The sequence below is a fragment of the Cynocephalus volans genome, chromosome 9 (genome assembly GCF_027409185.1).
Source record: "Cynocephalus volans isolate mCynVol1 chromosome 9, mCynVol1.pri, whole genome shotgun sequence".
In the NCBI taxonomy this organism is placed as follows: Eukaryota; Metazoa; Chordata; class Mammalia; order Dermoptera; family Cynocephalidae; genus Cynocephalus; species Cynocephalus volans.
The window spans coordinates 113,391,250-113,419,117 of NC_084468.1; the positions used below are offsets into that span (position 1 = coordinate 113,391,250).

Sequence of the window (27,868 nt, forward strand, 5' to 3'; positions counted from 1 at the left end):
GTATTTGGTCAATAAGGGCTAAGGTAAGGTTCCTGCAGACACTCCCACCCTACTTCCTCCGGCCCCGTCCTAGGCTGCCACGTTAATATGCCCTTGTGGACCCATAATGGCGCTGCTTGTAATGTCACTCAAGGTGGCGTCAGTTTTTAAGGCCCAACATCTCATGAGGAGACATAAAGAAAAAGCTTCAGAAAGGAACCTGATAAGCCCACGCACAAAGATAGGAAAGTTTAGGACTCCTTTAGGGAAGATGGAAATAAAGACCATAAAGGCCATGGGGACTACAATGTCAAGGGCCTTAAAGGACAAGTTATCTGTATTAAAGGTAAATGGGTGACTGCTCAAATAATGGGATTAGAGCTGCATTTTGGAATTTAAACCTGACACTTGTGAAAAAGAATGGACTAGATCAATAGTTCTCTCTCTCTTTAACTAATATATTATAATAAAAGAGAGCAAGAGGCAGGAAAGTTCTCAACTAGAGAGAGTGATAACATTACTTGGAGGGATGGCATAGAATTCATAAAGATAGAATTTAAGGGATTCCATGCATTCAGTCTTTGAACAAATACTTATTGAATGCCAGGTACTGTGAATACAGTCTGGACATGTTCAGCTTCAAGTGCTGGTGGCTCATTCAGTTTTTCTTTCTTTTTTTTTTTTTAACTTGTTCGTTTGTATTTCAGAGTTATTTATTGAGCACCCTAGAGTTATTTATTGAGCACCTACTAAACACTGTAATCAGCACTGGTGATGCAATGATAAACAAGGGAGATAAAGTCCCTGCCCTAATAAAGTTTATATTATAGTGGAGGGAGGCAGACAATAAATATGTAAACAAATAAATATGATAATTTCATAAAGTGATAATGTTGTGAAGAAAATGATATATAGCAGTGGGAGAGATACGTGGATCATTAGGGACAGTCGTTTGTTTAAGGAAGGGATATTTGAGCTAAGGCCTGAAGGATAATGAGGTCAATTGAAGAAAATCTCAGGTAAAAGAGTTACAGGCAGAGAGAATTAATAATAATTGTGAAGAATATGAGAAAGGTACTTTAAAAAATGACAATTAAGCTGGGATGTATCACAGAGAGAAGTAGGCGATGACATCAGAAAGGCAGAGAGAGGTGAGATCACCTGAGTGCCTTTTGGATATAGCAAGAATTATGGAATTTGTTCCAATTTCAACGAAAATCCACAGGAAGGTTTTAAGCAGGTGAGTGATGTGATCTGTCTTACGCTTTTGGGAGACCACTTATGCTGGTGTGTAGAGAATGAATTGCAGTGGCGTAACAGTCAAAGCAGGGAGATCAGATAGGAGGCTACTGCGAACGAGATAGTGGCGATTTGGGGTAGAGGTGACAGTGGTGATTGATGGTTGAATTTGTGATGATCTGGTACAGAGCCAACGTAATCAGGATATGAAGGTGAACAAAAGAGAGAAATCAAGCAAAATTCCTAGGTTTGATGATGATATTAGTTACTAAGATGGGGAAGACCTCCACTCCTTACTTTAATCATAGCAGTTCCACTTTTATCACTTTTAGATATTGGGGTTCTATGTATAATCCTTCTTTTTTTTTCTTTTCTTTTTTTTTTAAGTGTTCTGCTAAAAAAATAAACAGTTTGAAAACCACTGACCTAGCAATTCAATAAAGTGGTCAAGGGCAGAGATATATATTTGGGAAATATTATTATTGAGATGAAAGTTTATGTTGGGTAGGGTAGATGTGATCATCTGAGGAGAGGGAGAAAAATTGTGTAATGAATAGAAATTAAAGAAATGTCTGTTTTTAGTAGGTAGGATAAGGACATGGGGAAAGTAAAGGAAGCAGAGAAATGGCCACAAAGGTCAGAAAAGAAATCAGGGCACGAATGCAAATGACCTAGTACAGAAATGTTCAAGAAAGGAAGAAAAATCATCAATAAAAGAGGATTTTTTTTTAAGGCAAAAAAGGTACCTGTAATCTTGAGAAGAAGAAGAGCCAAATTGAAGCTGAAAAAAATGCCAAAAATGACTACAGCAAATAGAGATATTTTTTCTATGCAATTTCAAAGAATGGGAAGGAAAAATATATAGTAATCTTAGAAGTCATCAGGGTGGTTTACATATCTGAGTTCTTAAAAAAAAAACACAAAAGAGAAACTAAGATTTAAAAACAGAATATAATTGATGGAAGGAGATACAAGAAGAAATCAAAAGGATTTGGAATTGCACAGTTGACAAGAAATGAGGATACAACGTAGAAGAAAAAAAGGAAAAAGAAATAAATGCTTTTTCTGGTTCTAGAAATTATAGAAGCAACACAAAGGTAAGGCTGATTTCCCAGATCTAGGGAGAGAAAAAATCCACTGTCTATTTATTACAACATTAATATCAACTCCCAAGTCTACTAGCATGTGGTTTGTAAATAGTATACATCCTACCTACATACATTGGACACTAAAGAGTAGAGGTGAGCAAATACAGTAAGAATTATAGTACAATGCAACACTATAAGGAAGGTAATTTTATTTCCATTATAGAAATGAGGAAACTGAAGTTTTAGGCAGTTAAGCAGTCTAAGTCAGTAAACCAGTAAATGGTAACTATGGTCTGAATCTTTATGTTCCCCCAGAATTTATATGTTGAAACCCCATATGAATATAACCCTCATATAACCCTCAATGTGATGGTATTTTTGCATGTTGATTTTGTATCTTGCAACTTCACTGAAATTGTTTATCAACCTGAAGAGTTTTTTTGTAGTGTCTTTAGACTTTTCTGTACATAGTTTCATGTCATCTGCAAACAGGGACAGATTGATTTTGTCTTTTCCAGTCTGGATTCCCTTTATTTCATTCTCTTGCCTGTTTGCTCTGGCTGGTACTTCCTATACTATGTCAAATAGGAGTGGTGACAGTGGGCATCCTTGCCTTTTTCCTGTACTTAAGGGAAAAGTTTTCAGCTTTTCCCCATTTAGGATGACATTGGTGGTGGGTATGTCACATATAGCTTTTATTGTGCTGAGATACTTGACTTCTCTGTACCTAATTTGCTGAAAGTCTTTATCATGAAGGGATGTTGAATTTTGTCAAATGTTTTTTGTATGTCTATTGACATAATCCCATGGTTTTTGTCTTTGATTTGGTTATTATGGTCTATCACATTGACTTGCGTATATGGATCTATCCCTGCATCTCTGGGATGAATCCCACTTGATCATGGTATATAATTTTTTTGATGTGTTGCTGTATTCTAATTGCTAATATTTTGTTGAGGATTTTTCTATGTTCATCAGAGATACTGGCCTTTAGTTTTCTTTCCTTGTTGTGTCTTCATCTGGTTTTGGTATCAGGGTGATGCTGGCTTCACAGAGTAAGTTTAGGAGAATAGCCTCTATTTCGATTTTTTGGAATAGTTTGAAGAGAATTGGTATTAATTTCTCTTAAATGTCTGGTAGAATTCAGCAGTAAAGCCTTCTGGTTCTGGGCTTCTCTTTGTTGGGAGACTGCTGATTACTGCTACAATATCATTGCTCGTTATAGGTCTGCTCAGGTTTTCCATTTCTTCTTGGTTCAGTCTTGGTAGTATGTATGTGTCCAGATATTATCCATTTCCTTCAGGTTTTCAAACTTGTTGGTGTATAGTTGTTTATAATAGCCTCTAATGATTCTATTTCTGTGTTATTGGTTGTAATGTCTCCTTTTTCATTTCTGACTTTTGTTATTTGGGTCTTCTTTCTTTTTCAGTTAGTCTACCTAACGGTTTGTCTATTTTGTTTTATCTTCTCAAAAACAACTTTTTGTTTCATTGATCTTTTGTATAATTTTTTGGATCTCTAATTCATTTAGTTCTGCTTTGATCTTAATGATTTCTTTCCATCTACTAATTTGAGGATTGGATTGTTCTTGTTTTTCTAGTTCTTTGAGTTGTAGCATTAGGTTGCTTATTTGAAATCTTTCTATTCTTTTGATGTAAGCATTTATTGCAATAAACATCCCACTTAGTACTGCTTTTGCAATATCCCACAGGTTTTGTTATAATGTGTTGTTATTTTTGTTAGTTTCTAGAAACTTTCTGATTTCCTGTTTAATTTCTTCTTGGAACCAGAGGTTGTTCAGGAGCATGTTGTTTAATTTCCATGTATTTGTATAGTTTCCTGAGTTTTGCTTGTTATTATTGATTTCTAGTTTTAATTCATTGTGATCTGAAAAGATACTTGACATGATTTCAGTTTTTTAAAATTTGTTGAGACTTGATTTGTGACCTAACATATGGTTTATCCTAGAGAATGTTCCATGTGCTGATAGAAGAATGTATATTCTGTAGCTGCTGGATGAAATGTTCTGTAGATATCTGCTAGGTCCAGTTGGTCTAAAGTGTAGTTTAAAGCCTATGTTTCCATGTTGATTTGTTGCCTAGAGGATCTGTCCAGTGCTGAGAGAGAGGTGTTCAGGTCCACTACTATTATCATAGTGCAGCCTATCTCTTTCTGTAGGCCTAATTGTGTTTGCTTCATATATCTGGGTGCTCTGGTGTGGGGTACATATATATTTATGTATATGTATTTAGTTGTTATGTCTTCCTGCTGGATAGATCTCTGTCATTATATTGTGGCCTTCTTTGTCTCTTTTTATGGTTTTTGGGCTAAAGTCTGTTTTATCCAGTATAAGAATAGCTACTCTTGCTCCTTTTTGGTTTCCATTGGTGTGGTATATCTTTTTCCATCCCTTCACTATTGGTCTGTGTGTGTCTTTACAGGTGAGGTGAGTCTCCTGAAGACAGCATTTGGGTCTATCTTTAACCCAATCGGTCTGTTTCTTTTGAGCGGGTAGTTTAATCAATTAACATTTAGGGTTGTTATTGAAATGTATTGTCTTATTCCTTACATTTTTATCAATTTTCATTTGGATGTTTTAAATGCCTTTTTTCCTTTCTTCCTCCCCTTTTTTTGTCTTTGATGTTTTTTGGTTTTTTTAGATGGTAAGGTTTAGTTTCTTTCTTGTTTGCATTTTTGTTCTACCAGTGAGTTTTGTTCTTTCTTGTGTATTAATGACAGTGAGTATCATTTTTTGGATTCCAGATGCAGGATGCAGGACTCCCTTGAGGGTTTCTTGCAGTGCTGGTTGTGCGGTGGTGAACTCCTGAAGTTTTTATTTGTCTGGGAAATACACCATTTCTCCCTCATTTCTGAAAGATGGCCTTGGTATGTATAGTATTCTTGGCTGGCAGTTTTTTTCTTTTAGTATTTTGAATATATCATCCAATTTTCTTCTGGCCTGTAGAGCTTCTATTCAGTAGTGTGCTGTTAGTGTGGTAGGGGCTCCCTTTTAGGTGACTTGGCACTTTTGTTGCCATATGGATTCTCTGTCTTTGAGCTTTGCCATTTTGACTATAATGTGTCTTGGAGAGGATCTTTTGGGGTTGAACGTGTTTAGGGATCTTAGATCCTCCTGAATCTGAAGGTCTGTGACTCTCCCTATACCCGTGAAGTTTTCCATTACTATTTCATTGAACAGGCTTTCAATGCCCTTTCCTTTCTCCTCCACTTCTGGAACATTCATGATTTGAGTGTTTGTGTGCTTAAGGTTGTCTGCTAGCTCTTTCAGATTTTCTTCATTTAAAAAATTTCTTTCTTTTTTTGGTCCGCCTGGGTTATTTCAAAATGACTGTTTTCAAGATCATAAATTTTTTCTTCTCTTTGCTCTAACCTGCTGCTTAAGGTCACGGTTGTGTTTTTTTATTTCACTGCATGAATCTTTCAGTTCCATGAGTTCTGCTACATTTTTTAAAGGTATTAGTCTCTTTGTAAACTTCCTCCTTCAAATCCTAGATTTTTTTTCCCTCTTTTTATTATGTTGTCTAACTGAGTCTTCTCATATCTCATTGAGTTTCTTTAAGATTGTTGCTCAGAATTCCTTTTCAGTCATTTCAAGTGTTTCCTGCTCTATGGGTTTTAGTATTTGATAATTACCATATTCTTTTGGTGGTGTCATATTTTCTTGTTTTTTCATAGTTCTTGTATCTCTATGTTATGTGTGGTCATCTGGTGGAACAGCTGCTTCTTCTGTTACTCTGGAGTGGACTTTGAGGAGAGACACTTCCTCTTCTTTTTTGGTCTTCACTGGTGACTCTCCATGTGTCAAGGCAGTCAAGTGGCTGGCAGGCTGCCTGTGTGGTGGCTGTGGTTGCTGCTGTGGTTGCTACTGTGGAGATGAGCTACTTTTGTGGCAGCCATGACTGTGGCGGTGGCTGTGGTGGGTCACCCATGTGGAAGTGATGTTTTCGGTGTGCTCCTACCTTCTGTCAGGTGGTAGGGGCTGCCTGTGGCTCCTGACTAGGACCCCATGCATGTTCCTGCCTTCTACTGCTATTTTTATTTTAAAAACTATTTTCTATGCTCAGAAAACTACCTGCCAATGCATAAGAATTGTTTGACAATTCTATGACTAAGCACATCTGCTCAGGGCCATTTCTTACATGGGATAGCTTCCAAAAGAATATAAGTCAAAAGTAGTGATCCATGAATTCCAGATTTCCATAGCATTTTTATAATAGATGACACATTATTCAAATTGAAATATGAAACACCTGAGAAAAATCTGTTATCTCAGCTAAAACTATTCCCTGACAAAAGGACATGCTCCTTTAAAAAATAAGATAATGTATAAAAATTATAAGCAAATACAACAGTTTTGGAGAAAAAGGTATGCATTTGTAAAAAATGACTGAAAATGAACACAATGAATATACATAGACTGTGATTTATATAATTTTCCATTTTGCACTTAACATGATAGAGTGATATCAACCAGATTGTATTCCTATCTCATTAGCTCTTATGTTCTTCAATAAAACCATTTACTTATAAATCATTTATCATATTTTAAAGACTTCCTGTATTTTATTTCATGATTAAATACAGAGAACACTAAACACAAAAAACAATTTGAATGCCTCTATCACCCATTCAAACTTTGAGATTATTGATAATAAAAATAGAACTAAAAGTCAATATAGCTTAAAGGCTGAATTCCTAATGAAAACAGTAAAAATCTCCTAATTCACTGTGCAAATCTTCTAATAATTACTTTAAAAATCATTTATTTTAGGTTTGCTGTTTTGGAAATCAAACTACTAAGTGGTCACACACTGCATAGCTGAAGAATATAAAACATAATTTTTCTAAATAATGACAGTTCAAAAAACAATTGTGCCGCCAAAAGATCAAAGAGCAAAAGACACAAATAGCCCATATGAATAAATTACTTAGCTTTATCCCTCCAGTTAAGTGCAACTTAGTTAATTACTTAATTAACTGACTTGGTCACTCAAAAATATTTTCTGAGCACTTGCCATCTCTCTAGCGCTGTCTTAGATGATGGCAAAATAAAATCCACCAAATCGTGATCCACAATTTCATGGAGCTTAAGGTCTAGTGAAGAGAGATGATTTGTAAACAGTTTACAATAGTGTTTAAAATGCTGTGCCAAATGTATGTGCAGTCTACAGTTGAGGCACAAGGAAGAAGGCATCTTTGGTTCTACCTGAGGAAGAAGAAACCATAAATATTCAGGAAAAGATTTCTAGAAGATGTGATACTTCAGCTGAACTTTTAAAGTTGAGAGGATATTTGCTGGGGAAAGGCATTTTAGGCAGCCTGAACAATGTGAGCAAAAGTAGGCAATTATGAAATAGCATGGCTTGTCAGAAAATTGAAGAGAGGAGTGACAAGATATAGAGTTAAGTAGCCAGGGTCAGGTCATAGAAGACTCCATGTCATGCTGAGTAATTTGTATTATAACCTGTAGGCATTTAGCAGCAACTGACGGGGAATGGCATGACCACATTTTATTTCAGAAAGACCATTTTGATGCAAGTATGCAAAAGGAAGAAGTGGGTGGGGAGGATAAGCCAATTTGGAGGTTACTCCAATTTGGAGGTTTACTCAGATGAACTGAGTAAAGGCAGTAACAATATAGTAATAGAGAAGTGAAGGATCTGAGAGACCTTTTATAAGGTAGTTGCAATAAGAAAGAATTTATGACGCCTCTTAGTTTTTTGAATCAGGATTTTGATGGTACCATTCACAAATATGGAGAAAAGGTTTGGGAGATATGATAATAAGCTCAGTTTAGATGCAGCCTGCTGCATTTCAAGTGCCTCTGCGCCATATGGGTGGAGATAACCAGGAGAACCCTGAGGTTGAAAAATTCAATGAGATTTCAATCCTCATAGAGATTATTGAAGCCACAAAGGTGTGTATGAGATGAAAAGAGTTAAATTAAAACAATTTTGAGGCTATCATATACTATACATTACCTTATTAAAGACTGTTTTTATCCTCACAGCACACAGGCACATTTTTAAGTTCTCAAAAATTATAAAACAAATTGACAAATTAGAGTCCTTATATGAAGATAATATGTATGTGTGTTTCTTAGTGACTAAAACTATTTTTAACAAACATTCTGATGATGTTGTATCTGATGAGAAGTTAATATGAACCCCTGTGCAAATGCTTTAGTCAGTCTTTACAGTACTTCCTTTACACAGATAATATTGGTTATTCCTAAAAGATATACATAAATGACAATCCTTTCCTTCAAAGACTTTACAAGGCAGATATAAAAGCTGAGCAAATATGGCTTGGAAAATAATAATTTCTGTAACTCAGCTGGATATATGTTATAAACAAATATATGGAACAAAAAAGCACCTGAAGAGAAACAGCATAAAATCTCAGTTTAAATGGATAAAGTCTACCTTAGACCCACAAGAACAGAAGAATAAAAAACTGGTGTAATGAATGAGAGAAGTTGTCCTAGAGAAGGGCAAGTTTTAGCCAGGTTAAGAAAATTATAAATTTTATGAGAAATAGAATAATAATCAAAAGTAAAAAGGAAGGAACCAGAAGTTCTTCTATGAGAAACAGCAAAATGACTACTTTGAGCAATTTATACATAACTGTGGGTTGAGGAGCAGCACCAGGTGAATAAAATGTCTTAAGAATACAGGGTGAAGAGTTTTATCTGCTATTGACAGGATATCACCAAGAACTGCCGAAAAGAAAAATGATAAAAGCTTTAATTATAAATTCACATGATTTAGATTTTTTGGCAACACATTAGACAATAAAACTAATATGTTTCAGTATAAGCACAAACTTAAACAACTCCAGTGTTTAAAGAGTTTGTAACTTAGTTATTACTGGCTTGGTTATACAGAGCATCTCAAAACTGAAATTCTGGTAATGTCAATATGCCCATCAATCAGAATCTGTCAAACCTGAGAGCAACACCCTCTTCCCTAAAAGAAGCATCTGCTTGTCCTTATGTTCCTTCAAATCTGTGGCAGGAAAAGCAAGCAGAATTTTATGTATACAACTCTGAACTGCTTAATGTTAAGCTAAGAAATACTGTAAGTAAATATTATGGTAAAGTTGCTCATGGACAATTAAACACTTACAACCTTTCAGGCTTTAGAAAACCACAACTAGCTTTAGCAATCTCTAATCTCATTTGGGCATCTTTAGGCCCAAATGTCCACAAGCCAAATGAATCTTCCACGCAGATGTCAAAAATCAACCTATCCACTTATCATCCTTTCTTTCCCAGTCAACTCTCATTCTTGATTTCCTTATTGCTGTGAAAACTGCCAGAGAGCCAGGCTTAGAAGCTCACTAGAGCAATTACAAGATGCGAGTTCTAATTTGGCTCTTCCACGGCTTTGTTGTGCAACCTTGAACAAGACAAATAGTTTCTGAGCCTTCAGTTCAGTTTGATTTCTTCTATAAAATTAGGAAGTTAAACTAGATGATCACCAAAATATTGTCCAGCAATAAAATTCCATAGTTTTTCCTCTGCTTTTTAGCCCAATATCATCAAGTTCTGTGCATTTTTCCTACACAGGATCTTGTATATACATTTTTATTTTCTATTTCCATTACCATCATATGATTGCAGGTCTTTACAAACCAATCTCCTTACTCATCTTCCTTCCAGGATCTCTGCATTCTAATTTTTCCTACATATGTCGTAAATCATATATTCTTTTTTTCTTTCCACTCTTTTCTAAACCTTGGATGTAGAGTCAAGTTAATCACACTATTCATTCCGTTACCCATTATTATTATTGGCTGTAAAAGACTGCTCTCATTCGTTGATTTTTGTTTTCCTGTTCGTTCCAATCCCTCTCTCATTTTGTAACTTCACATTAAAATATGATATATCCTTGGATATATACATATCTTTGTAAAATACATATTATTATTGCATGTATATGTTTTAATACTATAGATTCATCTTTTACTTTTTAAATATAAAGATTGTTTTTTTAGATCTGTGTTGCTGTAACATCTTTACATGTATATACATGTTTCTAAATGATGCACAGTATTCCACAGGATGTAATTACCACATTTATCTATCCGTTCCCTTAGTGACAGACACCTATGCTGCCTTCAGTTCCCTACTTCTACAGCAGCCTCATTCCCCAGAGACAATCACTAACTTGAAGTTAGGGTGTATCGTTTCAGAGAACATTTTTATTTTTATTCTTTTATAATACACACATACTGATATATAATATATACATTTTGTTCTTATATAAATATTGATTATGGACATACATATATAACTAAAAATGTATATCTATAATCATACACACCAATGCTTAAAACACTTAAACTGTATACAAATTATATCATACTATAATCTTTTGTAGCTCATTAAACTCCACATTATATTTTTGACATAAATTGTTGAGTGTGAAGTAGTATCCACATTGTTTTAACTAGCATTTTCCTGATTGAAATGCTTGTTCATATCCTTCCCCTAATTTTCTACGGGTTTCATTTATTCTTATTGATGTTTAGTTAATATGTCCTCAATACTAGTCTGTTGTCAGTTTTATGCATTGTAAAAGTCTTCTCACAGACCGTGGGTTACCTTTTCATTTGACTTATATTGTTTTTTTTTTAACAGAAGTTTTACATTTTAACACAGTCAAATATTTAAATGTTTTCCTTTTTAGCTTGTATTTATCAGCACTGTACTCTCCTGAGTGAGCCACGGGCTGGCCCTTTTTGGCTTGTGTTTAAATCTTGATTAAGAAATACTTCCCTAGCAAAATGTTAAACAAAGACACTCTGATATTTTTTAAATAAAATCTGTAAAGTTTTGCTTTTTCTGGTAGGTATTGAATCTATAAAACTATATAAACACCTACATGTGAAAAGCAAAACTTCAAGATTATTTTCATGGACAACAACCATGATATCAACTCTGTCATATGCCAAACTATATACATATTTTATTCTGTTCTACTCTTCCAAACTTACTCTTATAAATAACATTGCATTTTATTTTTCTGCAGAACAATCTTGATATTCTGATACCTTGACATTTTACTATTTCATCAAGTTTCTGCTCTCAGCCCAACTGCCTTTCTCACAAACTCACATGCGTGCAAGCATACAAATTACAGGGATTATAATACAAATTACATTGATTTTTAATTTAAAAAATTTGGGAAGACTTATTAGAGAATTGAATTTACCCATCCAAATATAGTAGTTCTAAATTTTCTATTTAGTTCTTCCATAGATTTTCTATTTGTTTGCTGAGATTTCTTATTTTTTTTTAGGGAATTTCTATTTTTTTCATTTGTTTCAAGTCTGTCCATAATTGGTCATTGATGCATTTTTATTACAGTTGTTTAAAATTTTTGTCAAATAATTTTAACACCTTTTTAAAAAAAATTTTTTAATAATAAGTAGTTTTATTGGGATTTTCATAACTTGCAGGGGAGAATGTGAGCATTTATTATATATATATTTTTCTATTTTTATTATTTTTTAAAATTTTATTTCTCAATATACATTGTAGTTGATTTTCATGCCCCTTTACCCATATTCTAACACATTTGTCATCTAGGTGTTGGTTCCAATGATTGTCTTTTTTCATTGAAGTTCAGACTATCTAGATTCTTAAAATGAGTAATTTTTTATAGAAACCTAGTGTTATGTTATGAGACTCTGGATTTTATTTAAACCTACGTTAGCTGATTTCCTCTGGCACTGTTCCTTTAGGGGAAAGGAGGGCTGCCTTGTTACTGCCAGCTAGGGGTAGAAGTCCAGTTTCTCCAGGAGGCCTTAGCCGGCATGGGTATAGGTGGGTGCACATTTTTTTTTCTGTGTTATTTGACTGGAGTAGAGAGGTTATTGTTTAAAAATTTTCTATCATGCTAGGTTGCCCCTTTCCTGGTTCTGTGGCTAGAGAGAGCAGATCTTTGTTGGAAATTTTTTTTTTTTTTTGGTCTGCACTTAGTATTGTCAGGTTGTCAGCTTACTCAGTTCTAAGCCTGATGTATATGAGGCAAAAAAGAAAAAAGAAAAAGAAAAACAAAATGGGGAACTTACCATGGTGTCATTCCTTGGATCCTGAGGTACCTACCTACGTGGTCTGTTTTCTTTTCTCCACCTTTATGTTTTCCTATATTTGTTTTTTATATAATGTCCAGGGTTTTTAGTTGTACTTAGCTGGAGAAATAGGCAAAAGTACTGCTCTATATCCCTGCCCATTGTTTTTTAATAAAAATGTGTACTATAATTAAAAACCTAGTTAAACCTTATTTTCCTTCTTAATTGATAAGGTATGACTGCTTATATTGCTCAGATCATGTATAAGCTCAATGTATACTCACATACTACTTAGGCTATTTATCTGATATCCTCCCTATATATCCAGCCACAACATTAAAGACTTCTGTTAAATATGATACTTCTTGATACCATAAAAGTCATTTTGCAAAGGGCACAGATACAGGTAAAAAGATAGGATTGTAGCCATTTTGGGGAATTACAACAGTTCGTATAAGAGCGGGTCTGTTTCTGGCCTCTCTAATCTGTTCAGTTTGCTTACGCTTATGCCAACACCGCAATTTTACTTTTACTTTATAGTAGGTCTTGATATCTGGTCCAGGAAGTCCTCTTAGTTCGCTCTTCCTCTTCAAAAATGTCTATTCTTGGTCTTTTGCATATCTAGATAAATTTCAAAATCAGCTTTTCAAATTTTGTAAAAATTCTACTGGGCTTTTGACTGGAATTGCATCAAATGTAGTGACCATTTTAAGATATACTTTTTGATTTCCAAACATATGGTATTTATCTAGGTATCTTTTTGTTAGTGATTTATAACTTAATAGCACTGTGATAAGAAACTATGGCCTATGTTAAATCAATCCTTCAAAAATTGTTAAGAATTACATTTTACAGCCCAGAATGGATTCAATGTTTTTTAATGTTTTGTATGGATATGAAAAGAAAGTAGATTCTGCAGTGCTCTTGTGAAAATCACAATGACCTCTGCAGTGGGTTGAATAGTGTCCCCACCAAAATTCATGTCCACCTAAAATCTTATTTGGAAATATGTTTTTGCAGAGGTAAGGAAGGTAAGGATCTTAAGATGAAATCATCCTGGACTTGGGTGGGCTCTAAGACTAATGACTGGTATGCTTACAAGAAGAGGAGAAGACACACAAGGAGACACAGAAGTAGGCCATGTGAAGATGAAGGTAGACAGAGATTAGCGTTATGCTGCCACAGCCAAGGAACACCTCAGGCCACCAAAAACTGGAAGAGGGAAGGAAAGATTCTTCCCCGAAGAGCTCTTCACTAGCACTTCAGAGGGAGCATGATGCCTCTTACATCTTGATTTCATATTTCCAGTCTCCAGAACTATGGGAGAATAAATTTCTATTATTTTAAGCCACTACTCTTGTGGTATTTTTTTTCATGGCAGCCCAAGGAAACTAACCCAACCTCCGTGTTGCTGACTTCAATGGTTAATTTTCAGAACTCATCCTACTTTACCTATCATCAGCACTTGACTCAGTGATCATTCCTTCCTCCTTCATATACTTTCTTCACTTGGCTTTCAGGATACTATACTTTCTGGTTTTCCTCCTATCTCATTGGTCTCTTCTCAGCCTCTTTTATTGATTCCTCCTCTTTTCCCTTCTCAATACTTAAGTGCCTCAAAGTTCAGCATAAGTTCTTATCTCTTTTCTATCTATACTTACACCGGAATGATCTTTTCCAGTTTCATAACTCTAAACACTATTCTTATATTGATCATCAAAAACTTATATCTCTAGTCCAGATCTCTTACCTGAACTACTTGTTCACTGAATACCTTCAACAGGATTTCCAGTAGTTATTGCAAACTCATTATGGCGAAAACTCCCCCCACCACAAAAAATGTGGCCACCTACACACAGACTTCTCAATCTATGGCAACGCCATTCTTCCAGTTGCTTGAGGGAGAGTCTTGGAGTCATTTTTAATGCCTCGATATCTCTCCCCATTGCTTCCGTCCAATCTATCAGGGAATCTTCTTGAATCTACCATATAAAACATTAAAAAAAAACACATCCAGAATCCAATCACGTCTCACCATCTCGCACTGCTACCACTATGGTCCTAGTTAACATGACCTTTTGCCTGAGTTACTGCAACAGGTTCTTTGTTGGTCTCCCTGTTTCCATTTGTGCCTATGGTCTATTTTTAATATGGTAGCCAGAGTGTTTGATCTTATTAAAACATGTCAGATCATGTCAATCTTCTACTAAAAACCATTCCCATTTCATCCACAGTGAAAAGCCAAAGTCTCAAAATAGACTACAAAGCCCCATATCACCTTGTCTGCCAATCTCCATAACCTCCCTAACCTCAGCTCTTATTACTCTCCTTGCTCACTCTGTCCCAGATATACTAGTATTAAAGATTATAAAAATGGCCATAAATTCTTCCCTCCCTACACTCACACTTTTGCAACATGACATTGAAAATCTTCCCATCAAGAGGGGTATCTGTTTTGACCAGGTGACCTGCTGTGCCATGGGAAACTAAAAAACATGATTCAAGAGAGTCTTGAGAAGTACTTGCATACAGGGATTTGTTCTCTCACTATTCTCGGGAACCTTGTCATGGCTAAGGAGGAAGAACTAGCCCTGTTGACCTGGTGAAGAGTCTGCCAACTTCTCAGACAGGTTGATCATCAGTGTAAACTGCTAGAGCATCATTCCAGAAGACCTACCAGCTGGCTGTAGATACATAAGCAAGACAGTAGACATCAGCCCGGCAAGCCTAATTAAGAAAACCTTCTCTGTTGACCCCCTAAATCATAATCTAAATAAATTGTTGTTTTGAGCCATAAAGTTTTAGAATGGCTTATTACTCAGCAATAGATAAAGTTTTAGAATGGTTTATTACTCAGCAATAAATTGTTGTTTTGAGCCATAAAGTTTTAGAATGGTTTATTACTCAGCTATAGAGGTGCTACTCCTTAAGCACCTCTGCAGCAGGTAGTTCTTCACTTGGAATACTCTGTCCTGATATTGCATGTCCAGTTTGTTTACATCCTTTGCATCTTTGTTCAAATCTCATTCTCTCAATGAGGACTACTCTAAATACTCTATTTAAAACTGCATCCCACCAATATCGCCAGCACTTCACATTGCTCTTATCCTGATCTACTTTTCTTTTCATTTTTCTGTATCCTCATAACATACTATATATTGTACTTAGATACTGTGTTTGTTTATTGTCTGCCTACTCCCACTAAAATATAAGGTCTAAAAGGACAGATGTTTCAATTGTATTGCAAATTGATGTACCCCAAGTATCAAGATCAGAGTCTCGCATGTTGTAAATGCTTGCTAAATAATTACTGAATGAATAAATAGATTCAACATTCTAGAGATGTCTATTAGATCAGGTAATCATGTTAATCATGTAATTCACATCTTCTACTTCCTTACTCATTTTTGTTCATTTATTCTATCAGTCACTGAGAGAGCTGAAATATTTACCATGATTGTGGATTTATCCACTGTTCTGTCAGTTTTTGCTTTAATGTCTAGTGTTTTTACTATAAAACAATTTTAAAAGGAAGTTTGAAAAAAATTATAACAAAAAATTCAACCAAGATGTTTTTCTTTCAAATGTCTTAAATCATATAAGTTTTACTTTAATTTTTTGAACAGTGTTAATCAAAATATTATTTAACAATAATGATAAAAAATAATAACAACCTAGTTAGGACTATTTGTTATATACTTACTGTTCTAATACTAATAATAATGTTCAATGAATAGGTAGCCTATAAAAATTACTTTACTGAAGATGAAATATGAATAACAGTGAACAGTACATAAGAATTCAAATAATAAATATAGCACATCCATATGATAGTATGTTATACAATATTAATAATAATTTTGATATGCTGTTCGTATATTAATAAGTGAAAAATTAGGGTATTAAAGTGTTGATATTATGCTATTTTAAACAAAATATTTAAATACACACACACACAAACAAACCGAAGCTATACATTTTAAAAGTTAACAATAGTTACCTCTAAATAAATAATGGACATGAGATTTTAATTTTTCACTTGTGTTTTATCATAATTTGTATCACATAGTTTACATTGCATAATAATTTGTCTGGTCTTTGTCCCAGGTTCCAGGTATGGAGCTTCTAAACCCTCAGTATTTCCTGAGTGACAGAATTATTTTTCTTATTCACGGTAAGCACCTGGGACTGCACCTGAGTTTATGCTAACGGAATGACTCATGGAATGCCCCTAGATAGTTGCAGAATGGAGGTTGGCTGTGCTGCAAAAACCAACCATGTCATTAGAGGATTGGAGCTTTGAGCCACATGATAGGTCCAATGTCTTGATATCCAGGGAGTAGATGGGGGCTGGAGATTAAGTTCACTAATGTGGCTAATGATTTAATTAATCATATGCATGTAATAAACCCCAGTGAAAATTCTGGACACTGAGGCTTGAGTGAGAGTCCTGGATGGTAAACACATTGATGTGCTAGGAGGATGATACATCCTGATTCCATAAGCAGAGGACATGGAAGCTCTGCTTTTGGAACCCTCCCAGACCTCACTCTATGGGTCTCTTGGTTTGGCTGGTCCTGATTTATATCCTTTAAAATAAAATTGTAATAATAAAAATAGCACTTTCCTGAGTTCTGTGAATCATTCTAGAGAATTATTGAACCTGAGGGACTAGTGAGAATACCCAAATTTGTAGCCAGTTGATCAGAAGTGAAGATGGCCTAGGGACCCCCAGACTTGTGACTGGTGTTTTACTAAGGGCAGTCTTGGGGATTGTGTCCTTAACCCCTGTAGTCTGCATTAACCCTGGGTAGTTAATGTCAGAACTGCATCACAGTTCGATATACTTTCATACTATATAGAGTTTTTTTTATAATGGCTTACATTAATTTTGTAATTAAAAAATGACTTTCATTTTAAAAAAGAATAAGATCTTGGAATTAAATAAATCATTATTATTTTAAACTGTAAAATTAATAACAAGAAGAAATAAGAAGGAAAAATTAAAAGCCCACAAGTAGAAATGTCTAGGGGGAAAAAAGGTAAACTTATTTAAATTAAATTAAAAAGTTGACAAAGGTAAAAATATTGAAATATAAAAAGTGGTACATAAAGTCCTAAAAAATAAAAGCCTCTTTTTTTGAAAACAGTATATTATTTTGTGGACAAAATACAAAATGACGGAAATAACTAAATAATGAAGTTGATTTAACAAACATTAAGTTATGTTACAATTTAATGTTATTTTTAAATGACCACATCATAGACCAAAACCATATATGACTTACTTCTAAATGTTAATCATTATGATTAAGAGGAATAAAAGTAAACAAAAATTTTTTTGGTCATGTGGAGATTTTCCTGTGAAGTCTATTAACGCAATGATTATTAAACTACTGCACCACGACAAATACATAGAGCATTAAGTTGCCTGATTTCGAAAAAGCTTTTATTGGCTGCCTTCTCTTCCATCCGTGTCTTAACTCTGCGCTCCCCTCCTGCTGCTCTTTGGTACTACCTCCTAGAGAACTCTTTTCTCAGGGTCTGCTGATGTGATAATCCAAAGAAAGATATGAAGTAGTCTCCTTTGCACAGAAAATTATTTCTAACAGAATTGGTTTTCTTCTATAACCACTGGTTTTACCACCATAGTATATACTTTCACATGTATATTATACTTATCTCCTGACTAATAGTCTTGATTTCAGTCTCTTCCCAACCTAACAGATCACACATACAAAAAGCTATTGACAGAAGCTTAATAAAAGGGAAGGAAAAAAAAAAAAAAAAAAACCCCATAGGAAAAATTACTGTATCATCAGTTCCCCTGAAGAAAAATAATTAATAATAAAACAAAATTCATTTTTGAAAATACCTAAGTTGTTTTCGGAGTTGCTCGATTTCCACATTTTGTTCAGTTATTGTTTTCAGAAAGTGTTGGTTAGTCTGTCACAAGAAAAAAAATAGAAACTTTCAGTTTCAGTACATTTAATAACTACATCTCTAAAGATTAACCATAAGGCATAGAAGTAGAAAAAAAAAAGTGAGATTCATGATAATGATTATATTTTCCGAGGGTAGAACAACACTGGCTCTCTTTCCTCATCTTTACTACTTCAGTGGATACCTGGATCATTTCAAACTACCTGTACTTCATTTCTGTGTCTTATGGTTTTCTCTGGTTTTCTGAACCTCTTTTGCTCACCTACTTGTGCAGAAGGCTACAAGTGTAGAATTAACATCTCATCTGCTCTGGAGCAGCTCAATATGACTAAAGAGAATTGGTGTATAAATAACCCGAACTCCTTTGCTCCATGGGTGGAATAATTTTGAGGCCTGTGTTCTACACTGGCTTTCAGAGTTCATTACTGGGATTAAGTTTCGGTTACTCACAGTGTTAACCTCCTTGATTTTTAAAAACCCTTTGCTGGCTGCCTTCACTTCCCTTCTTGGTCTTACTTTTCCACTCCCCTATTGGTGTTTCCTGGTATTACCTCCTAAATAAATACGTGCTTTGAAATCCTTTCCTCAGGATCTGCTTGTGGAAGAACTTAAAGTAGGACATAAGGCAGTCTTCCAAGCATAGAAAAACCTTTTTGAAGGGAATTGATTTTAAGTGCTGGTTTTACCATGATGCTACAGATTCCATATCACTTCAGGTATATATTATAGTTACCTCCTGACTGATAGTCTTGACTTCAGTCTCCTCCTGTCCCAACAAATCATGCTTATATCTCACTAACTACAGTCCCTGAGGCAACTTTCATTGTGTTTCTCTCATGTTCTACCCAATTTCACTGACTTCATATTTTTAACACTCTATTGTATTTCCCTTTGCCTGGGATGTCCTCATTCTGCCTGCCTTCATCCCTCAATACCCTGTGTGGCCTACTCACTCTCAGGCAGAATTAACTGTTTCCTTTCTGCATTTTGATAAAACTTTATATATATCTTTACAGTGCACACTGCATTATATTTAAACATTATATTTTTAAATAATATATTTAATAATATATTTCTGGCCACAATGTGAGCTGTTTTTGAGTATCAGCTTCTCCCAGAACTCCCAGTGCCTCACACATGATTTAGTACCTCACAGCACCTATATCTTTGAGGAATGAATGAATGAGTGCCTTTATCAATATATGAACGATTCAGGATTTCATCTTTTTCTTCAGCTGGGAAAGTAGACTACTGCAGACTAGAATTTAGTATTCAATTCACATATCACAATTTAAGAGATCAACTATCACATGCAGTATAAGAAGGATAGAAAAATGAGAGGTAGGTAGATTATACCAAGGTAGAAAAGTTAAAAAAACAACAGCAAAAAAAACAGGGTTGTTGGGAAAATAGAATAGTTTGGTCAGGGCCCTCGCCTTGGGACCAGCTGGGTGTGGTTTTAAGCACATCCTTTGTAAGCAAATTGTGTGTGTATGTATGTGTGTGCATGTGTGTGCATGTGTGCCAATGTGTTTTTTAGTTTTGTTGCTATTCTTGTGTTTGTCAGAGAAAGAGAGAGAGAGAGAGAGGTAGTTTTAGTGAAGCAGATAGGCAGGCATCTGCCTGGCACAGCCATGCTTTACAACCTATGGCTCCAAGGACCTTTTGGCCAGTTACCTAGCTCATAGACCTGTGTGTAAGGGGTCTGGTGACCCAACCTGGCATGTGAAGTGTCTGGGGACCCAGCCTGGGATGTGAAGGGTTTGTGACCCAGTCTGTGAACAGGCTTGAGGGGTCTGTGGGCTCCAGACCCAGCCTTAGCTCGACAATTGGCCCAGTCGGTACAGGATTACTGGCAGGTAAAAGAGCCCAACAACTAGCGTGGTTGTGTAGCTAGACAATTGGCCTCACGAACAGGATTACAGCGCTACAATTGGCGCTGTGAGCAGGATTCCAGACATTAGCCCTGTCTTCATCAAGGGTGTTAACACTGGGCATTGTAATGTTGTGATTTATCCTAAGAAATATATTCGTTTTTTATTTCAGTTTCTTGGCACATAGCTCCTAAAACCCAAAGTGGTGTCTTTTTGTATGCTAATGAAATGACTGTAGAGGTGGCTTCCTGGATTGCCTCAGGATGGGGGCTGGTTGCCCAGGGAACCAACCTTGTGTAAATATGGGGCTAGAATTTTCAGCCCCACCCCAACCCTGCCCCCTACCCTGACCTCCAGAGAGAAGAGAAGGGACTGAAGGTTCAGTTGATCATCAATGGCCAATGATTTAAGCAATCATGCCTATGTAATAAAGCCTACATAATAATGCATCCTTATAAAACCCACAAGGATGGGGTTTGGAGAACCTGAGGATTGCTGAACACACAGAGAAGCACGGAGGATGGGGTGCTCGGGGGAAGCTCCATGCTTCTTCCCTCACACCTTGCCTTATGCATCTTTCCCATCTCATTACTCATTTGTATCTTTTGTAATATTCCTTCTAATAAACTGGAGGAGAATGTCATGGCAATCCCGATTTATAGCCAGTTGGTCAGAAGTTCTGCAGGCCCAGACTTGCACTTGGCATCTGAAGTGGGGGCAGTCTTGTGGGACTCAGCCTTTAACCTGTGGGATCTGACTCAAAATCCAGGTAGACTGTGTCAGAATTGAACTAAATTATAAGACACCAAGTTGGTGTCCACCAGAGAATTGGTTAGTGTGGGGAAAAAAACCCACACATCTGGTCACAGAAGTGTTCTGTGCTAAATGCGGTATGAGTAGTAGAAAAGTTCCCCCCCCCCCCAAATTACAGGCATGAATCAAGGGAAACATAACGGTAATTTGCAAATAATTTAAGGATTGTCTTGAAGAAGTGGTGAGCTTGTTCTGTACTGCATCAAAAGGTAAAACTACATATCCATAGGAGGAATCCTATAATAAATTTTAGTTTTCTAATAATCAGAGTTCAAAGGAACAGGCTCTTTGGGGAAGTGATAAAATCTTTTAAAGAAGATAGTCAAAGGAGAGACGAGACACCATCTAACTGAAAAGTATTTAACAGAGGATGTCTATGTAATTTGGGGAAACAGATGACTTTTAATATCTTTTCAAATTCTACTATGAAGCTATCTCAACAATTTCAACCCAAACAGACTCACATTTCTGAATTCTATAATATCTGTAATGCACCAATAGTGTTTTATCATATATAGTGCCTTGGCATAGCATAATTAATGTTTATGTTTTTGGTTATTTATGAACACCTCAAAGAAAAATTCATAGTGGAAAGCAGAAGTATAAACTGGAATTGTGCATTAGAAGAGCCTAGTGTTGGGAACCAAAGCGCTTAACCTGCTAGCAAACCTACTAAGACAACAACATCTGAATATGGCTTTGTTCTACATTTATGATAACAAAGAAAATTATGTACTATATTTATATTCTAGAATTGGTAGATTTATAAAGGTCTAGGGAAGCTTCCTTTTCAATTGTCATCTACTTTACCACCTTATTCACTGATTATTTCATATGTCAGTCCTGTTTTACCAAGAAGAAAGAGATTTCATGGATGATTCATGTTTCTCTTACAACTTGGAGAACCTATATTAGTGCAAGAAATTTATTATGCAATTAATAAATATTTTTGAGTAACTTCATGGAGATCTCTCAAAAAAAATGATTTCAGTAAAGAGAATCTCTAGGAAATGTGAAATCTCAATGTATCCATAGGCATAAAAAATAAATAAAAACAAGTATTTTTAGGATGGGGCATTTTACCTGCTGCATTGGAAAAGACAGACTTTATTTTTACCTATTTCATTTAATTGTTGTAATAATATTTAACATGAGAGCTACCATCTTAACAAAGTGTACAACACACTTCCTTAAGTGTACATTATTTTTGATTTTAGGTACAATGTTGTACAGCAGATCTCTAGAAGTTATTCATACTGCTTGACTGATACTTTATGCCTGTTGGCTAGTAATTCACCATTTTCTCCTTCTCCCAGGCCCTGGTAGCCACCATTCCAATCTTTGATTCTACAAATTTCACTATTTCAGTTACTTCATAGAAATGGAATCATGCAGTGTTTGTCTTTCTGTGACTGGTTTATTTTACTTAGCATAATGCCCTCAAGGTTTATTTATGTCATCACATATTACATAATTTCCTTCTTTTTTAAGACTGAGTAATATTCCATTGTATGTATATACCGCATTTTCTTTATCCACTTGACAGACATTTAGGTTGTTTCCACATCTTGGCTACTGTAAATAGGGCTGCAATGAACATAAGTGTATTAATATATCTTTGAGATCCTAATTTCAATTCTTTTGGATAAACACTCAGAAGTGGGATTACTGGATCATTTGGTAGTTCTATTTGTATTTTTTTCAGGAACCTGTATACTGCGCTGCATAGTAGCTGTACCATTTTGCATACCCACAAATGGTTGGGTTCCTATTTCTCCACATCCTCACCAACACTATTTTTTTTTTTTTTAATAATAATAGCCATCCTGACAGGTGTCAGGTGATAGCTCATTGTGGTTCTATTTGTATTTCCCTGATGATTAGTGACATTGAGCATTTTTGAATATCCTGTTATCCATTTGTATGTCTTTTGTGGAGAAATATCTATTTAAGGATTTAGTCCATTTTTAAATCAAGTTATTAGTTTTTATACTATTGACTTGTAGAAATTCTTTAAATATTTTGGAGATTACTCTCTTATTGGACATATGGTTTGCAAATATTTTCTCCCTTTCTGTAGGTTGCCTTTTCACACTACTTATTATTTCCTCTGCTGTGCAGAAGCTTTTTAGTTTGATGTAGTCCCATTTTATTATTTTTATTATGTGTGTTTTTGGTGTCATATGCATGAAATCACTACCAAAACCAATGTCATAAATCTATTCTCCTAGGTTTTCTTCTAGAAGTTTTAGGTTTAAGGTTTAAGCTTTGATTCTTAGAAGGTTTAGGTCTTAGGTTTAAGCTTTGATCCATTTTGAGTTGATTATGTCCAATTCAATTCAATTTCATTCTTTTGAATGTGTATAACCAGATTTCCCAATATCATTTGTTGATGATTGTTCTTTCTGCATTTTGACCTTATATGTGTAGATTTATTTCTGGCTTCTCTCTACTCTTCCATTGGTATATATGACTGTCTTTATGCCAGGACCATACTTTTTTTAAAAATAATTTTTTTAAATTGATACATAATAATTGTATATATGATATTTACATGTGATATTTTGATACATGTATATACGATGTGTAATGATCAAATCAGAGTAATTAGGATTTCCACAGTCTCAAACAATGATCATTTCTTATTGTTGAGAACATTTCAAATCTTCTCTTCTAGCTATTTTGGAATATACAATAAATTATTAACTATAGTCACTCCACTGTGCTATTGAAAACTAGAACTTATTTCTCCTATCTAACTGTATTTTTGTACCCATTAACCAACTTCTCCCAATCTCCTTTCCCCCGTCCCTTTCTCGGCCTCTGGCAACCACTATTCTACTCTCTACTTCTATGAGATCAATTTTGTTTTAGTTTTCACACTGAGAACATATGGTATTTTTCTTTCTGTGCCTGGCTTATTTCATTTAACATAATATTCTCCAAACTCATCCATGTTGCTGCAAATGACAGAATATCATTGTTGTTGTTTTCATGGCTGAATAATATTCCATTGTGGATATATATCACATTATTTTTTTATCCATTCATCCACTGATGGACATTTAGGTTGATTCCATATCTTGGTTATTGTAAATAGTGTTGTAACAAACATGGGAATACAGATAGCTCTTTGGCATATTGATGTCCTTTCTTTTGGATATATACCCAGTAATGGCATTGATGGATCACATGGTAGTTCTACTTTTAGTTCTTTGAGGAACCTCCACACTGTTTTCCATAATGGCTGTAGTAATTTACATTCCCACTCTGCATCCTTGCCAGCATTTGTTATTTTCTCTTTTTGATAGTAGCCATTTTAACTAGAGTGAGATATCTCTTTGTGGTTTTGATTTGCATTTCCCTGATGATTAGTGATGTTGAGCATTTTTTTGTATACCTGTTAGCCATTTGCATGTCTCATTTTGTGAAATGTCTATTCAGATCCTTTCCTCATTTTTTATTCAGATTTTTTTTTTTTTTGCTGTTGAGTTCCTTATATTTTCTAGTTATTCAGTCCTTGTCAGATTGATAGATTGCAAATATTTTCTCCCCTGTTTCAAGTTGTGTCTTCACTCTGTTGATTGTATCCTTTGCTGTACAAAAGCTTTTTGGTTTGATTTAATCATATTTGTCTATTTTTGCTTTCGTTGCCTGTTCTTTAGAAGTCTTACTTCCAAAATCTTTGCCTACACCAATAAATCTTTGCCCGGACCAATGTCCTAAAGCACTTCCCCAATGTTTTCTTATAGTGGTTTCATAATTTTGGGTCTTACATTCAAGTCTTTGATCCATTTTGAGTTGACGTTTTCATATGGAAAAAGATAAGCGTATAGTTTCATTCTTCTGTATATGGATATCCAGTTTTCCCAACACCATTTATTGAGAAGACTATCATTTTCCCAATGTTTGTTCTTGGCAATTTTGTCACAAATGAGTTGGCTGTAAATGTGTAGATTTATTTCTGCATACTCTATTCTGTTTTGTTGGTCTATGTGTCTGTTTTTATGCTAGCACTATAACATTTTAATTACTATAGCTTTGTAGTATATTTTGAAGTCAGATAGTGTGATGCCTCCAGCTCTGTTCCATTTGCTCAGGAGTGCTTTGAATATTCAGAGTATTTGTGGTTCCATATGAGGTTAGGATTGTTTCTGTGAAGAATGTCTTTGGTATAGAGATTGCATTGATCTGTAGATTGCTTTGGGTGGTATGGACATTTTAACAATATTAAATCTTCCAATCCATGAACATGGGATATCTTTCCATTTTTTGGTGTCCTCTTCAATTTCTTTCATTAGTGTTATATAGTTTTCATTGTATAGATCTTTCACCTCTTTGGTTAAATTTATTCCAAGGTATTTTATTTTATTTTTTTTGTAGCTATTATAAATGAGATTGTTTTTTAAATTTCTTTTTCAGATTGTTTGCTGTTGGCATATAGAAATGCTACTGATTTTTGTGTGTTGATTTTGTATCCTGCAAGTTTGCCACATTTGTTTATCAGTGCTAATAGTTTCTTGGTGGAGTCTTTAGGTTTTACTAAATATAAAATTATGTCATTTGCAAAGAGAGACGGTTTGACTTCCTCCTTTCCAATGTGATGTCCTTAATTTCTTTCTCTTGCCTAATTGCTCTGGCTAGGACTTCCAGTACCATGTTCAATAAAAGCAGTAAGAGTGGGCATCCTTGTCTTGCTCCAGATCTTAAAGAAAAGGCTTTCAAATTTTCCCCACTCTGTATGATGTTAGCTGTGGGTTTGTCATATATGTCCTTTATTGGATTGAGGCAGCTTTCTCATCTACTTATTTTGAGAATTTTTATCATGATGGGATGTTGAACTTTATTGAATCCTTTTTTATGTCTACTGAGATGATCATATGGTTCATGTCCTTCCTTTTGTTTATGCGGTCAATCGTATTAATTGATTTATGTATATTGAACCATTCTTGCATCCCCAGGATAAATCCCACTTGGTTATGGTGCATAATCTTTTTGACATGCTGTTGGATTCAGTTTGCTAGTATTCTGTTGAGGATTTTTGCATCTGTGTTCATGAGGAATATTAGTCTGTAGTTTTCTTTTCTATTGTGTCCTTGTCTGGCTTTGGTATCAAGGTAATTCTGGCTTCATATGATGATTTTGGGAGAATTCCCTATTGCAGTCTATCTCTCCCTTTAAACCTATTAATATGGCTTTATATATTTGGGTGCTCCAGTGTTGGGTGCATATATATTTACAATTGTTATACTCTCTTGCTCAATGGACCCCTTTACCATTTATAATGACTTTGTCTCTTTTTACAGTTTTTGACTTAACGTTTACTTTATTTGACATAAGTGTAGCATCTCCTCCTCTTTTTTGGGTTTCTATTTGCATAGAATTTCTTTTTCTATCCCTTCACTTTCAGTCTATGTGTTTCTTTACAGGTGAGGTGAGTCTCTTGTAGGCAGCACATAAGTATAGTTGGGTCTTGTTTTTTTATCCATTCAGTCATTCTTTATCTTTCAGTTAGAAAATTTAATCCTTTTACATTCAAGTTTATATTGATAGGTATAGACTTTGCCATTTTGCTAGTTGTTTTCTAGTTGTTTTGTTCCCTTTGTCCTCTCTAGCTTTCTTCCTTTGTGGTTTAATGGCTTTCTGTGGTGTTATGCTTTGGTTCTTTTCTTTTATTCCTTTGTGTATCTATTAGAGGCTTTTGCTTTGCAGTTACCCTGGGACTTACATAAAACATCTTACACTTAAAACAAGTAAATTTAAGCTGATAATAGCTTAATTTTGATCACATAAACAAACTCTCCACTTTCTTTCCCTCTTCTCATTTTATGTTTTTGATGTTACACTTTACATCTTTTGTGTAATATGTATCCCTTAGCAAATTATAGCAGCTTTAATTGTTTTTAACAGTTTTGCCTTTGGATCTTCATACTGGAGATAACATCAATGTACTCACTGATAATACAGTATATTAGAGTGCTTTGGTTTTGACAATGTGCTTACTTTTATCAGAGAATTTTACACTTTTATTTGATTTTATGTTACGAATCAGCATCTTCTTTCAGCTTGAAGAACTTCCTTTAGCATTTTTTGTAAAGCAGGTCTGGTGCTGATAAACTGTCTCAGCTTAGTTTGTCTGAGAAAATCTTTGTATTTCTTTCATTTTTGAAAGACAGAATTGCTGGGTATAGGATTCTTGGTTGGCAGTCTTTTTCTTTCAGTATTTTGTACATATCATCCCTCTTGCTTTGCAAGGTTTCTGCTGAGAAGTCCGCTGATAGTCTGAGGGAGGTTCCCCTATTTGTGATAATTTGCTTATCCCTTGCTGCTTTAAACATTCTCTCTTTGTCTCCGACAGTTTGATTACAGTGTGTCATGGTGTGGGTTGCTCTGCATTCAACTTATTTGGTGTCCTATGGGCTTCATGTACCTGGCTTTCTAATTTTTTCCCCAAATGTGGGAAGCTTTCTGCCATTGTTTTTTTGAATATGTGTTCTGTCCCTATCTCTCTTTCTTCTGGCATACCAATTACAGGTAAGTTTTTCTGTTTGCTGGTGTCTCACAAATCTCTTAAGCTATCCTCACTCTCCTCACTCTTTTTCATTCTTTTTTCTTTTTGCTTCTTAGATTGGATAATTTCCAGTGATCTGCCTTCAAGTTCACTGATCCTTTGTTCTGCTTGATCAAGTCTGCTGTTGAACCCCTCTATTGAATTTTTCAGTTTGCTTATAGCATTCTTAAGATCTATAATTTCCATTTGATACTTTTTGATACTTTCTCTTTGTTGAAGTTCTCATCTTGTTCTTTCATTGCTGTCTTGACCTCTGTGAG

The 27,868-nt window shown here is 35.0% G+C and overlaps 1 protein-coding gene across 1 annotated transcript in view; it reads right to left on the bottom strand.

Moving 5' to 3' along the window:
- SCLT1 (sodium channel and clathrin linker 1) overlaps nt 1–27,868 on the bottom strand; it is a 226,989-nt gene that overhangs the window by 117,308 nt on the left and 81,813 nt on the right. Inside the window, exon 9 of the mRNA XM_063108441.1 lies at nt 18,283–18,353. Within this exon, the coding sequence (XP_062964511.1) occupies nt 18,283–18,353 (71 nt within the window). The remainder of the gene's footprint in view (nt 1–18,282; nt 18,354–27,868) is intronic.